Source organism: Rhopilema esculentum, chromosome 4 (assembly GCF_057945365.1).
Source record: "Rhopilema esculentum isolate cy_ngs chromosome 4, ASM5794536v1, whole genome shotgun sequence".
Lineage (NCBI taxonomy): Eukaryota > Metazoa > Cnidaria > Scyphozoa > Rhizostomeae > Rhizostomatidae > Rhopilema > Rhopilema esculentum.
In genome coordinates, this window is record NC_142818.1 from 3,413,630 (window position 1) to 3,428,418 (window position 14,789).

At 37.0% G+C, this 14,789-nt stretch overlaps 2 protein-coding genes across 3 annotated transcripts in view; one reads left to right on the plus strand and one right to left on the minus strand.

The window, feature by feature from the left end:
* Positions 1 to 4,539, minus strand: LOC135691043 (regulator of microtubule dynamics protein 1). The gene is made up of 8 exons (XM_065208783.2): positions 4,354 to 4,539; positions 3,805 to 4,194; positions 2,796 to 2,885; positions 2,374 to 2,429; positions 1,912 to 1,999; positions 1,552 to 1,582; positions 1,109 to 1,242; positions 1 to 550 (listed from the first exon to the last, which is right to left on the minus strand). Exons 1-8 carry the CDS (start codon positions 4,504 to 4,506, stop codon positions 512 to 514), a joined length of 981 nt encoding a protein of 326 aa, XP_065064855.2. The 5' UTR covers positions 4,507 to 4,539; the 3' UTR covers positions 1 to 511.
* The window catches only part of LOC135691027 (uncharacterized), a 27,390-nt gene continuing 15,479 nt past the window's right edge, over positions 2,879 to 14,789 (plus strand). For both annotated transcript variants that reach the window (XM_089116043.1, XM_089116044.1), the window contains exons 1-8: positions 2,879 to 3,399; positions 7,373 to 7,826; positions 8,735 to 8,806; positions 9,229 to 9,715; positions 10,273 to 10,430; positions 11,166 to 11,454; positions 11,735 to 11,834; positions 13,940 to 14,105. In XM_089116043.1, coding sequence (XP_088972169.1) covers positions 7,391 to 7,826; positions 8,735 to 8,806; positions 9,229 to 9,715; positions 10,273 to 10,430; positions 11,166 to 11,454; positions 11,735 to 11,834; positions 13,940 to 14,105 — 1,708 coding nt within the window. In that variant the 5' untranslated portion in view covers positions 2,879 to 3,399; positions 7,373 to 7,390. The remainder of the gene's footprint in view (positions 3,400 to 7,372; positions 7,827 to 8,734; positions 8,807 to 9,228; positions 9,716 to 10,272; positions 10,431 to 11,165; positions 11,455 to 11,734; positions 11,835 to 13,939; positions 14,106 to 14,789) is intronic.

Here is a 14,789-nt window from a genome sequence, read left to right on the forward strand (position 1 = left end):
TGCAATCTGAAGTCATTCAAAATTATGCCACACAGTTCATATTTTTTTATAGTAAGTTAAACACATTTATTCAAATCCATAGCCACATTTAAGACACAAAACAATTTAAAATTCTTATCAAAAGAAATAACTGATTTTGGCAGTAATATCAAAAGAAAGAAAGTTTGTAAGACAAGGTTAAAATCATGGTTGATTTCATCAAGCCATAAACCTTGAATAGGCCCTCTGAAAGTCCTTGGTTGACAGAAAGAAGCCTAATTTTTTCATAACAGTGCTGACAAAAATGCAAGACGTTCTACAGATATAATTAAACTAAAAAGTTACATAACTTAGACCAGCTTCAGCTCCGGAAACACAAAACAAGATTGCCTTGAGGCATAAAAATTTCCTTGTATGACTGAACCTGTCAAATATATTTAGCAATGAAACTTTAAATCATTACGCATAAAATCCTGCAAAGCCATGGATTTTATCACAACTATAGCATCACCAGGAGAATAACTCACAAAAATCACAGTGTTTTTGCTAAACTTTCCCCTTCTTCCATATTCTGAAGAAGAAAAGGGAGAATGTATAAATGGTTATAAATTGAAAAATGACCTACATATTTAATACCATGATCATAAAAAATTTAGATGTACATTTCATTTGAGTTATTCCTTTGTATTTCTTTGTTATGAATATGATAAAATAACGCAAAGCAAAATTACACTTGAAATATTCAGGTGTAATGTCATTATAGCTAAGCTTTCTTAGAAATTTTAAAAAGTATAAAAGTCCTTATGCAAAATAAGAAGATGCTGGTTATTCAAATGGATGTAGACTAGCTGCGTGTCTTGATGTGATCAGCATTTCAGCCAATCTATTCAAAAGGAGCTTCTTGTCCTTTCATTTTTTTTTCGTACATAGAAAAACTCCATAAACTTTCATGTATGTAGCTCATTTCCCACCACCAAATATTACACACTAACTGCTACTTAAAACCAATATTGATTGAATTTTAAGTGCTTTTTGCTTGGTGACTTTTACTATCCAACCAAGACACCCACCAAACATGCTTACAGCAGTTAAAATTCAAAAGGATCAAATACGTAAAAAGTTTGATTACCTTTTTATCTGATTCAGTTTTTGCTTGCAATTTGAGCAATTTATCAAGCCATGACTTTGCCTCTTCTTTCTGCCCAAGCCTAATGCAAACCTTTGCCAACATCAGCTGATTGGCAGTATAGAAACCAGGATCAACTGAAGAAGAATTAAAAAAGTAAGAAGCTAAACATCAAATAACACTATATTTATAGGTTAATATTTCAAAGGAAATAGAAATAATATATAATAGTGTGTAATATCATGATTTTTGTTGCAATAAAATGATTAAGTGTTGTATTGATTTTGTAAATCAAAATGAAAAAGTTTTACAGTGCTTGCTATTGACTTGTCTAATTCTAATTATTAATATATTGTCCTATGGTTGAGGTTTCATTCTATCATGAATGTTGATGTTTTGCAAAGAATGATGTAAAGAACATTAAAAATAAAAAATAACAACTATACGTGATTCTGCATGTATGAAATGGCTTTTTGCCTAGAAAAAATATATAGCAATTATTAGGAGCAAAGAGTTGATTTTCTAAAAAGCTACAGTTAAAATCAGAATTCTGGTTAATCTCTTATGAAATAAGCAGTAGCTAAAACTGATAGTTCCAAAAGACCTTATACTCAAGATGGTTCCAACTTTGACAGAACAGTATTTACATCTAAAGGCAAATATTAAGAGCTGAGATTCTTTAAATTTTCGTTTTTATGGTAATCATTTCTGAGAAGCCTTTTCATTATAATTTTCATTATAATGAGTAATCATTTGAAAGCTGTTTGTTTTCATTTTGCAGGAGTTTAAGGATGTGATGCACATACCTCTTCATAAGTACATGATGGCGGGGATGCGAAAATTGTTGCTGCTAGTTTTCTTTGATACCAAGGCAGATCAGCAAAGGTGAAAAACCTGAGAGCAGAATTTACTATCAAATTCAAAACTAAAAAAATGCTGATGATAAAATGAAATTTTCGGTATAGCATTGCTTTTTGGGTTTCTTTTACGGCGTCGTTAAAACCTCTCAAACCTTTAGGCACCTTTAGGCTCACCAACAGACCCACTAAATGTGCATGTTTTCTTTCTTTGGCATAAGGGGCTAAAGAGGGGGGGGGGGCTTAAAAGAGATACAACTTAAAAGAGGGGGCTTAATAGAGCTTTTACAGTAAGAATTACCCTCAAATACTGTTCCTTGAAGGAGTACATTCTAATCAGATGCCAAAGTAAGTCATTTTATGGAATACCTGAATTATATTTTAACTTTTATAAATTTGAACAGACCTTACCATACTCCTAGTAAGTAATGTGAAGTTGCATCTGAAGGGTTCAACTCGATTGCTTTCTGTAATAGAAGATAGGGGTTAACAGAGAATCAGAAAGTACCATATAAACTGCTTCCATTGCTAATTACTGTCACATTCAACATATGGAATCTGGCTTTGCAATTTTAAATTTTTTAGCAACATTAAGTAGAATAAGGCCAGATGTGTAGTGCTAGGAGGCTCAGGGGGCTGCTTAAAATTGGCAAATTTCTATTTGCTTATTGTTTTTCGTAATATTTTGTGCAAGAGCCCTCCTTGTTCTTTTGATAGCACTGCACCACTGACTTTTGATAGCAAGGCCATTATTTTTTTGCAAACAAATAACGTGAAAGGCATGGGTTTGAGAATCAAACTTGCATTTGTGCTATTTCAAGCAATAATCTTACCAGGAAATGATCTCTTATTTTGTAAGAATTTTCTATCTTCCTTTTTGTTCCTTCATAGTCTCCAATTTCACTAAGCATAATACCATACCACTAATGGAAAAAAGAAGATAGATTTCAAGATTTCAAGAGAAGTTTACTTATACATAACAAGCATCCTAACTCACAATTAAAAAAGGAAATTATTTGGGTCTAAGGCTAAAAAGGTCTATTTAGCCTAGAGACCCAGGGATCTGTTGTTTGAGCTAATGATACGACCAAACTTCCACTTAGAGTGGGGAGAATTCCAAGCTCTTTGTGATTTCCAGGCATTATTTTGCAATCAATCTAGCTGTGAAGGAGACTTTGTTTGCCAATCATTAATGTTGATATTATTCATTTGAGTTAATTGAGTAATGCTGATAATAATTTTTTATAGTTAAGGGTGGAGACTGGTGGGCTTTGAAGTTTTAATTTTAGTATTGCATCATATGATTTTTCATAGAAAGTGCCTCAAGGCATTCCAAAGTTGACTGCACAAAAACTGGCTTAGACAAGACCATTGAATGGCACTCAACAAGGCCTGCTGGAAAAATGTGTTCATCTACTTATATATTTTTGGCCAGAGGTAGGTAGCAGTTAAACAGTCTTTTCATGCAGGCTTTTGTTATTATATTTAAATTCTGAGATGTACCAATGCTTAATTTTCTAAACATGGCTCAGTTGTTAGAGGCGCTGACTACAGACCCAAGGGTCTTTGGTTTGAGTCCCTGGCATGACTAAACTTTCACCCAGTGTGAGGAGAGTTGCCAGCTCTCTGTAATTCCAGGCGTAGGAATCACAAGGTGTTGTCACATTGATAAAGGACAAGGACACTGACTGAGAAGCATAAGCTTCTCAGTGTCCTAAAAAATTACCTTCAGATGCTAAGTAGATACAAATACAATACAAATACAAAACAGGACAGTTAGAATTATAAAGAAGTGTTGCTATGCTGGTGGGGCCTTTAGCAAAGATATGAAAGAAGAATTACTTTATGGCTTCCGAATGACTTTTCATCTAAGGAAACTGCCTCTTCTGCTGCAGAAAATCCTTCATATATCAATTTTCTTTTCTCGTCCTTTGCTGTACTTGATAACTGCGAATAATCTCTTGCTGCACGGGCAAACCTCCAAAGAATTTCTGCATTCTTTCTGTTCTTCTCTTTCAACAAATATGAATAAAGCTGTTGTGTTTCATTCTTTTCGTAATAAGAATCTGCTATAGAAACAATTGTCTCTTCGTCTCTGTCTCCATCATCCGACATTGCGTTTAGACAAGTTAAAAAGGCTAGTGAATGAATTAGATGTCTCTTACTGTCGCTGAAACTGCCGTCAGATTTGTCTTTATGATTTCTTTCTGTGGGAGAAAGGTCCAAGGGAACCTAAGTATTGAGGAGAGATACAAGGATAAGTAAAATTAATGGCCTGAAACATAACAAAACGTAATAATTTGAACTTTTATCATCTCTAGATACATAAACCCTAGTAAAGTTTATTTTTGCAGTAATCATTCTGCGCAACTTTGCAGTGAAACAACTTACATAAGAATCTTCGGATTTGAGATTCCGACTGACAATTGCATCTGCGTCCCAAATAACTCTAACTTTCCTAGCAGATGAGACTAAGCCCCTTTTCAGAATAAATCCCCTAAGCCTACATCCTAAGACGAAATTTCGCGATTGCATTGTCGCCATGTTGTTATCCTGCACAGAAGATATGTTTTCTGGAGCCGCAGCTCCAGAGCGGCAAGTGGGGGAAATAAGGCGATGCGGGACCCCACTCCCTATCCTCGACTTGACGCTATGGAACAATACAGCAGGAGCCCTTCAGTTTTTCCAAAGTTGTCTCTGACTGAGGTGCCCATTGGGTGTCGCTTGCTTTCTCCTTGACTGAAAGAGAGCATTTATTAATGCTAGAGATTCAGCGGCATTCAGATATCATGTATCTCATTCTCAAAAAAAAAATGCTCGAAAGTCCTTTGAAAATCTGATTCAGGGAATGCTGATATACAAGAAAAATAACTTTCTTGCAGTCTACAGAGCCTGGTAGAGGCTTTTCGCTTATGAGCCTAGTTTGTATACCTGCTCGATCAGATCTTGCAGGGACAGGTTTCTCGTCACTTTTTTCTCTAACATAAATGGACTTCAACCAATCTTATAAAAGAGTCAGTTTCCAGGTAGCTTTTGAGTCACAGATCAGCAATTACACTCAAGAGTTGTCAATAAAAAGAAAGGAGCAACTTTTCCCACAACTTGCATAAAACTGAAAAAGAAACGTTTTGTTCTGTTTGTTTTATCATTTGTTGTTCTTTAGTTTTGATATTATGATATGTTACAAACACTCACGAGTTATTGAGACTTCTTGTTTTTGTCTTCATTTTTATGGGAATGATCGCAAGAAACAACATACCCCTGATGACCCTAGAGCCGTCCTTTTGTAAATTCCTATTTAAGTTGTCTGGAGGGGTTTGTTTTTCTATAGAAGATTGCAATCACATTTTCAATTCAATTCAACGATGAATCAAGACCTCGTTTTTCAAGGCAATTTGACGTTAGATAGTATTTGAAGTGTTTAAGGTTTGAGCAAAATAAGAATTGAGATCAGCGTTAATTTTACGAAATTAGTTTTCTGTTGGCAACTGAACCTTTTTCGTTAAGGAAACATGCCAGATATATTTTACAAACCTAAGATAGACGACTCGGTGAGCTTTAAATGCAAACTTCGAAATCTGGTTCACGCTGACAACGACCAGTGCTCTATCATCGTACCCTATGGAATCCAAGAAAGATGCAAGGTTACAATACCCAAGCAAATACGTCTGTGCTTGCATTCGACATTGCCTGGTGCCCACAACATCATCGTCCACTATGGAGCTGGTGTTTGTAACAAAGTCTCGGTGTGGACTTTAGATGGCGATTGTTATAAAGCTCGGAAAGTGGTACCTGCTACAACTCTTGAAATTACGGTACATTTGATAAAATATGATTCCTTTGATACATTGATAACGTCGATAAGAAGTCTTTGGCAACGTCATGTGCCACCGAGCCGACAAACGGAACTTTCCCAAAGGCCTTGTCCGTTTCGACTGATTTTTCTTCTTCGAAAGTTCAAGGCCTTCTCTCCTTGAGAATATGTTGAAATAGGGTTGAACATAGAAACCTTGCTAAAAAGTAGTTGGAATACAACAATAGTATCATTCAAATGCTTAAAATGTCAGGATTTAAATACCTATCCAAGTCATCAATGTGGTGCTATTTTCTTCCCCCTTCCTCTTGTGTCCAGTCCTAGTAAGATTTTCACTGATAATCATGCATGATATTGTTGATTAACATTTCAATGGAGAAACAATACAATTTTTGCAAGGATTTTAGCTACCAGTGTAACAGTTTATTTTCCATTATGTTACTATACTGTTCACATACGTCCCTGGTTTGCGTCACAGACGAAACTGTCTGTAAAGAACTAACCTGTTACTGACGGCTATTGTGCAATCCATCTGAACTTCTCGTGTCCACTCCATGATGCCCTTCAATAAACGGTTTTCATTTTGATCTCTTTCATGCATACTTCCTTTTAAAATATGTGTGCTCAGGTTATCAGCTTTTGTTACTTGAACCATTCTTGAACCATTCCTTACTTGAATTCGTTATAACCTGTATCTGACTTGAAGGGTCGACTTATTCTTAAACCTGAAACTTTATATTTGCTAGAACAGGAGATATAGGCTCCACTTGATATAGATGGGTGTTAGATAATTCTGTATTTCTTATGGGTAACCCAGGCTCATTTTGATATTTATCTGTGGAAAAAACGAGCTCATAAAGATGCAGTTACTGGCAGTCTGAGACCAAAAAAGGCCTCTTTTCATGTCATCACTATAAGCTTGAATTTCATCTTTTTAACGCAGCTTTCCTCCTTGCTCTTTACACCTTCCTCCTTGCATTTTGCTCCTTACACCTTGCTCCTTTCTCCTTGCTCCTTGCTCCTTGCTCCTTGCTCCTTGCACCTTGCTCCTTGCTCCTTGCTCCTTGCTCCTTGCTCCTTACTCCTTACTCCTTGCTCTTTACACCCTTCTCCTTACATTTTGCTTCTTGCACCTTTCTCCTTGTACCTCTCTGCTTGCTTCTTTCTCGTTACTCGTAACTCCTTGCTCCTTACACCTATCTGCTTTCTCCCTGCACCTTTCTCTTTGCTTTTCTCTCCTTACACCTTGCTACTTTCTCCTTGCGTTTTTCTCCTTGCTTTTTGCTTGTTGGTTCTTGCTCGCTGCTTCTTGCTTGTTGCTTCTGACTCTTTACACCTTGCTCCTTGCACCTTGCACCTTGCACCTTGCACCTTGCACCTTGCACCTTGCACCTTTCCTCAGCTTAGACCATAATATAATAGTCCGAAGTACCATTGTTCATCATAATATTGGAATTTGATATGTTGTTATTTCTTTTCAAGTTGCCTAATGATCTTTTTTACATCAATCTAACAATTTTCAGCAAAATGCGCAAATCACCTCTTTAATTTTTATCGCTGGTTTTCAACTGATGCAATCGTTTCACTGCATTTCAGATACTGCGTCTTCTCTACATGCCCCAATACTTTCTTTACATTGCCGCATGCTCAGATATGACAATGAGGACATATGGAAGTCAATTCAACGTGAATGCAACGAAAGAGCTTGGCTATACCGTCCTTGACATGATCTACTGCGAGTGCTTTGATGCAATTATCACTAGTGGAGTAGGCTTCCTTCAGGTATTCAAACTAGGCCAGTATCTACATGATCCTCCAATTGCAATCAAGGAACTGAAACTTCCAGTGATAAATAATGATAAACCTTGGGTTTTCCAGTTACGTGTAGATAACAAGAGCATGGAACTTCTTGCTGTAGGCCAACAAGCAGTGTTTTTCATATCTGGAGGCAGCGTGAACGAGCTGCATTGCAAAAGAGTGCTAAAGAATCGCCACTCCCAGTCTATATCATGTGCAATTACATATCCATGCAGGAACTATATTATAACAGGTAAATCTATAACAGAATTGCATCTATGGAAGCATCATTTCCCTGCTGTAAGTCAGTCTTTGTTTTTTTGAGTACCCAATGCAAGCTCCAGATTTAGTGCTCGACCTATTAATTTTTCCTCGTCTTGTTTCCATAAACACTAAAAACGAAATAATTAAAGAGCGAAGCATGCGACTTTATCGACTGTTTGGCCTCCTCGATTTTGATTGTGCAGATCAAAAACAATACCAAAAACATGCGATTCTTCAATCAAACAGCCTTTATTAGAAAACGTAGATTGTGCCAACAAATACAATGCCGACATATTTCGTTAAATGGCAGAGTCCTTTCCTCGTGCGATCTGGCCTTTCAAGAAGTCATCTACATAGAAACGATGGAACCACAGTTGTATAGCCAGAAGAAGTTTTTATCACTATTGGAATCTAGCGGTAATATTTTCTATGCCTGAAGTCATCGAAAAAGCTCCCACCTTCAAAAAAGCCTACCCCCGCTCAAATAAGCCCAAACTACCAAATTTTTGTTTGCAAAATAAGCCGACGGGGGCTTATTGGAGGATTTAATAGACACGCGGCACTGATGGGGTAACCCTAACAATACCTGTCATTTGCTCGCGTTTTTTATTTTCCTGTCTCGGTCCAGAACTGGGTTTATATTTTCTGGAGCCTAATCTGAAGATTTTTACTCTGAGCATAGTCAATGGAAAAATCTTCTATTGACTATGCTCTGAGAGGCGTCAGTATGTCTTAAAATGTTCGCTATTTTCAAAGTCTTTTTCAAAATAGAAGCATATGGAACCCATCATTTTGACCCCGATGTGACACACATGCAGAATTTTTTAATTATCAATGTTTCTTGCTGGAAAAGTATTTTTATTAGGGCTAGACTAACGTATTTAATCTACATTCCAGGCTCAAAAGATGGTACGATCAAAGCTTGGAATACGACGATGCAAAGATTTCCGCTGTTTGGAAGTTTTCAAGGTAAATCTGCTCAAAATCATGGAGCCAATCACGTCGCTTGCCAACAATATATTTTTAAACCCTAATTATGAATGTTGCCTTTAGGCAACTGCTTTTTAAACCCGAAGTTATTTTTCAAAGAGAGTTCTCCATGATTCAAGTGGTCCGTTTAGACAGAGATCTTCCTTTCAAATGGGAGCTTTACTTTTGAACAAAACATTTCGAGATATGTGTACATATAAATTGCAGTCGCATACACGATTGACCTAATTCTTCATTCAGAATTTCTCGATTTTTACAAAATCTGTATTAAAATTTGAAATTTTGATATCATTTGATAATATCGTTGATATACTACAGTAGTGCTGCTCACAGCAGTGCTTACATTTGTTTTTGCCTTCCAAGGGGAGTGCAATCTAAAACACTTAATTTTGAATCTTCAGGGCATACGAGGTCGCTTCTCCAGCTGGCAGTTCACAGTAATGCAGCACTGCTATTTTCATTGGCAGCAGACAACAGCATCCGAATCTGGGATATTGAAACCTTCACAGAAGCCTATAGATTGAACTTACAAGAGCCTGTACTGAGTTTTGACCTTATGAGTCCGACTTCATTGATGTACACGACGTATAAAGAAATCATCATCTGCGAGGTTAACCTGTTCTATAGCCTCTTTTCGAATATTGGTGCCCAGGCCTGTCGGCTGTCACGTGTCTACAGTCAAGATATTCCGTCAAGGATAGTGTACCAAGGAAAGGATGGGGGAATTCGACTTGTTTCTCCTGTACATGGAAGCATCATAAGCATGACTTTCCCAGTTATAGGCCATCATCTGATAAACGTTTTGCATGACCCAAGAAATGATACGATCTATGCTGCGTTAGATGATGGTAACATAATGGTATTTTCGACAGAGACAAACCCAAACAGGTATTCAAAAAGGTTTCAGTAAGCATCAATTTACAGTCGATGTTTTGTGTGTCATCATTGGGTCATTAGGTCTACATGTAACTGGTCCTTTACACTACTACAATAAGGTGTGGGGAACCCTTTCTGAGACTAAACTCACACAGTCTTTAACCTGCATTGAGGCTCGATGGAAGAGGGAGAAATGGAAGAAAGAAGAGGAAGATATATACTAATCCAGGGATGTCGCGAGGCAAGCCCCCCCAACACCCCCCGACACCCCGACACCCCCCTGACACCCCCCCTGACACCCCCCCCTGACACCCCCCCCCCCCGACACCCCCCCCCCGACACCCCCCCCCCCCGACACCCCCAATCCCCGATACCCGCGACACTCCCCAATCCCCGACACCCCCGACCCCCCCCCCCCAACAACCCCCGGTCGCGACTCCCCTATACTAATCTCTCTTCATGTCTCCTTCGTAGAGTCTTTACTCAGACTCAATATTCCGCTTCTCACTTGTTGTGCCTGCAAACTTTATTCATATACATTTTTCTAACACCTTCTATCTAACACGTAGCACGATACAGCTGTGGAAAGCAAAGAACATTGACCAAAAAGTTTCCTCTCTGGAATCACTGGAGTCGACAATACTCAGCAACGATCCAAGGTTGCCCTTGACAACTCTTATCTTTGGTGGCCATCTTAGCGGATGCATCAGTTTGCTGAAAGGGCAAAGTGGGCAATTTTCAAAGTTATTCAACTCATCCATAGCATTATATTCCTTAGCATTTTTTATAATAATATTGTTCATTAGACTTTTCAAACTCAGAGTCATCCAACTTTTAAGAATGTTTAAGAATACTGCTCAGCCTTTGCTCACATATTATAGTCTCAACTGACAGCGTAATAGTCGCTTTCGTTTTTTTCTTTGACAATCCTCTCAAGCACTATTTGCGCTATTGCTGTTCTTGTAGCCTGTCCCCCAGTCCACAAATGCTGCCACATTTATAAATTTGACAACATTTGTGGACTGGGGTTCAGGCTATGTTTGTGTCCCTTTTTTGTGTTTTCACACAACAGTTTTCTTCAACATAATTCCATTACTGAAAGCGCTCGCGATTGCGGCCACTTTATTCATCCAAGAGATTTATAAACATGTTCAAAATGTAGTTTTCTGATACTTTCTGTCTTTGGAAAAGGCTCCTGCCCAATTTTTACCCGAAAAAATCAGCTGCCCGAACCCCGTACGCCTATGTTAAGAAGGGAGAGTACAAGAAAAGGTCCATCTTGCACTCGGCATTTTTTGTAATGAAACTAAACATGCTTTACTAAACATGGATAAATGCGCCACTGAGTATCGAGTACATCAAGGCTTTGGCTTTGACATAGAGTCATTTGTTTAATATTAGTACTATCGGGAGTCTTTGGTTAATGAAAAATCTGGCCTACAACGACTTTCTTAATTTTCAGATTTTCATTTTGTTCCGGTCAAAGGGCACCAAGGAAGTGTAACGATGATTAGGTCTAGGAAGCACTCTGGCGATGGCTGCTTTAAGACAGCTGCTGAAATTGTCAGTTATGGCACAGACAATATCATCAACGTGTGGAATGTCAGAATCAAAATTGCAGAAAATGAGGAGCCACATGAGCTAGAATTTCGCATCGTTTTGCAAATTAGCATGACCGATCATCCGATGGAGCTGCTTCTGGCCAATGAAGTATTTATTGTCTCTACGAAGAAGCATGTGGCTTTTCACATGTAAGTTGCGAAAAGTACTTTGTGTACCGTTAATGTTTTTTACACCATTAGAGAACAAGATCGCGGGATGCAATGTATTATTTCACAAAATGAAAACTGCGGTATTACAAAAAATAAAACAATCTACAAATGAATACAGGGACGGATTTACCGGGGGATGTAGGAAGTGCACACTTCTTTGTGAACTGGAAGGATCAGACATTGATGGAGATTTAAAATGCATGTATACGTTGAATTTACAATTGTTTAACTATTCATTGTTTTCTCTTTCGATCCAAAGTTTGCCGCAGAGAATCAAAGGGAAGAGTTATATGACATATAACCAAGCCGACTTTTTGTCGAGTTCGACGAGACATGTGCATTCTGGAAACATAAACCAGGTATTCTCTGATAAAGTGTTTACATCGTACGCGAAATTGATGTTGTTGTCTATAAATTGCCATCAATATATTTTAAATTGTCTTAATGTTTCCTTTTATCGATAGTTTATCCTGACTGCAGGGGCGTCACTTCATACTTTTTGTTAAGGGGGGGGGGGGTTGCTGCATATTTGCCCAGTAGAAAAAGATTTGCCCTGGCAAAAGTTGGAAATGTTGGGAACTGGCCCCAGTCCCCGTAACACTAAAATACCGTAACATTAACACATAAAATTCGGTAAGTTGTTATGCCAACATATTCATGACAACAATAGAACAACATATCTTGAGCAATGCCCAATGGGGCGTAGTCGATCATAATCTTTGTAGATTTATCGATCATAATCTTTATCTGGCAAACACAAGCTTGAAAACCTACAGGAATTTATAAAATACACCTTATGTCATCCACAGAAAATAGATATAAAAACCGTATATAGTCGGCTCCCTTCTTAAAGTCACGCTTCTGGTTATAGTCAAAGCAAATTTAGACCCAAATATGCAATACTATTCCATCATACTTTTACCCAAATAGCCCCGTTTATAATGTCTTAGTTTTCTGGCAAACGGGGCTTGTCTTTTTAGTATGGTTTTAAATAAGACACAAATATCAAGCAAGAGTGTAATCATAGAAATGGGTGTAACACTTAAGGTGAAAGGAAATCAGGATCAATTTAGAAATCTATTCCATCCAGCCCAAGATCACGCTGGCAATTTCTACTTCGTGTCACTGGTAGTCTGTATCATTTTATTTTTGGAGTAGACAAATTACAAGCATAACCTACTATCTTGTTACAGTTACATAAGAAAGACAACAAAGCAGATCCGTTGGTAGAGAATATTTGCCCTGCAAAAATCAGTTTTGCTCTGCGAAAAGGTCCTACTTTCTTGAACCACCCCCTTCCCCCATATCCCCCTCAAGTGACGCCCTTGCCTGTCTGTACATTGGTGCTATTTGCACATGACTGTGAGCTATATTTTCTTCTGTCTAATTTCTTTTCTTAATTATTAATTAAAGTATATTTTCTTAATATCAATAACAATAACAATATCAATGTCAATGTTAATATCAATAACAATAACAATATCAATAACAATATCAATAACAATATCAATATCAATAACAATATCAATAACAATAACAATATCAATATCAATAACAATATCAATATCAATAACAATATCAATGTTAATATCAATATCAATAACAATATCAATAACAATAACAATGTCAATGTTAATGTTAATATCATTAACAATATCAATAACAATATCAATAACAATAACAATATCAATAACAATGTCAATGTTAATATCAATATCAATATCAATATCAATAACAATAACAATGTCAATGTTAATATCAATATCAATAACAATAACAATAACAATATCAATGTCAATGTTAATATCAATAACAATATCAATAACAATAACAATATCAATATCAATGTCAATGTTAATATCAATAACAATAACAATATCAATGTCAATGTTAATATCAATAACAATATCAATATCAATAACAATAACAATAACAATATCAATGTTAATATCAATATCAATAACAATATCAATAACAATAACAATATCAATGTCAATGTTAATATCAATAACAATATCAATATCAATAACAATAACAATATCAATGTTAATATCAATATCAATAACGATATCAATAACAATGTCAATGTTAATATCAATATCAATAACAATATAAATAACAATTACAATATCAATGTCAATATCAATATCAATAACAACTTTGTCGCAGTCACCATGGAGCAGGGGGAATCAGGGGTTATAGCTCCCCATTTCATGCCAAAAACGTAAAGGATTAAGAAATAAGCCACCTGTCAAGTCTCCCTTTATTCAGATTTAGCATGACTATTTAAGACTTCCTTGTTGCCAAATATTCAAGCAACGAAAAGTTTGGTTGTTGAAAAGAGTTACATGTACTTGTTGTGAAGATCTTCCAGATATACCGTATTTGAAGGATTGAGCTGCATTGGCAGACGTTACGGGAGCTTTATGTTGCTTTCTGTTCACCCATCAGTTCCATTTTTCAGATTTGCTGCTGTGAGTCACTTTCGATCATTGCAACAAGCGGAAAGGATCGCCATGTGCGTATTTGGGATCTACAGAACAACTTGATCAAAGAGCTGTGTTTTGATGACGATGTTGAAGGCATATGCTTTGCCAATGACAGGGCTGACTTGCTTATTGCTATTAAGGGTGAGAATTTTAAGTTTGTAGTGATTCAATTTCTTCCGCAATACTTCCATACAAAAAGGCAAGTATTGGTACATTACGATTCAGTTAACACGGAACATCCGTATCAAGTCCCTGATCAACTCTGATGCTCTTTTGCTCTTGCAAGATTTCAGGTATCAGGCGTCAATTAGCAAACTGCATTATATGTGGCGAAAACTATGCTACAATCACTGCCAAAACTCTTGGAGCACTTGTGATATTTTCAACGTTTGCATCCATCTGTTCCCCTTCCCCCTACAAACAATGTTGTCTCACAGCAAAGTTAAGACATACTTTTATGGCAAACCTCTTTCTACCGATCGCTGTGATATACTGCATTGTAAGCAACATTGTTTAAGGGGGGAGGAGGTTTAGTCTATTAGAAACACGGGAAATATACGAAAAAAGCAAAAATTTAGCAAAATATGTAGGTGTTTCAAGGGGTTTTGGTAGAGATTGTACATAGGCTGGCACCAGAAAAGCGTTTCTCCTTCTGCTGGACAATACCCTTAAGCTCTAATCTTATTGATATTTTTCTCTTTGCATATCAAAATGCACAACTAAGGTCAACCTTATCAATCTACTATCGTCTAATATGAAGTTGGAAAAAACAGTAGATTAGTTGTTTTTGTTACAGGCTGGCTCTTGTATTTCGTAGCTTTCTCA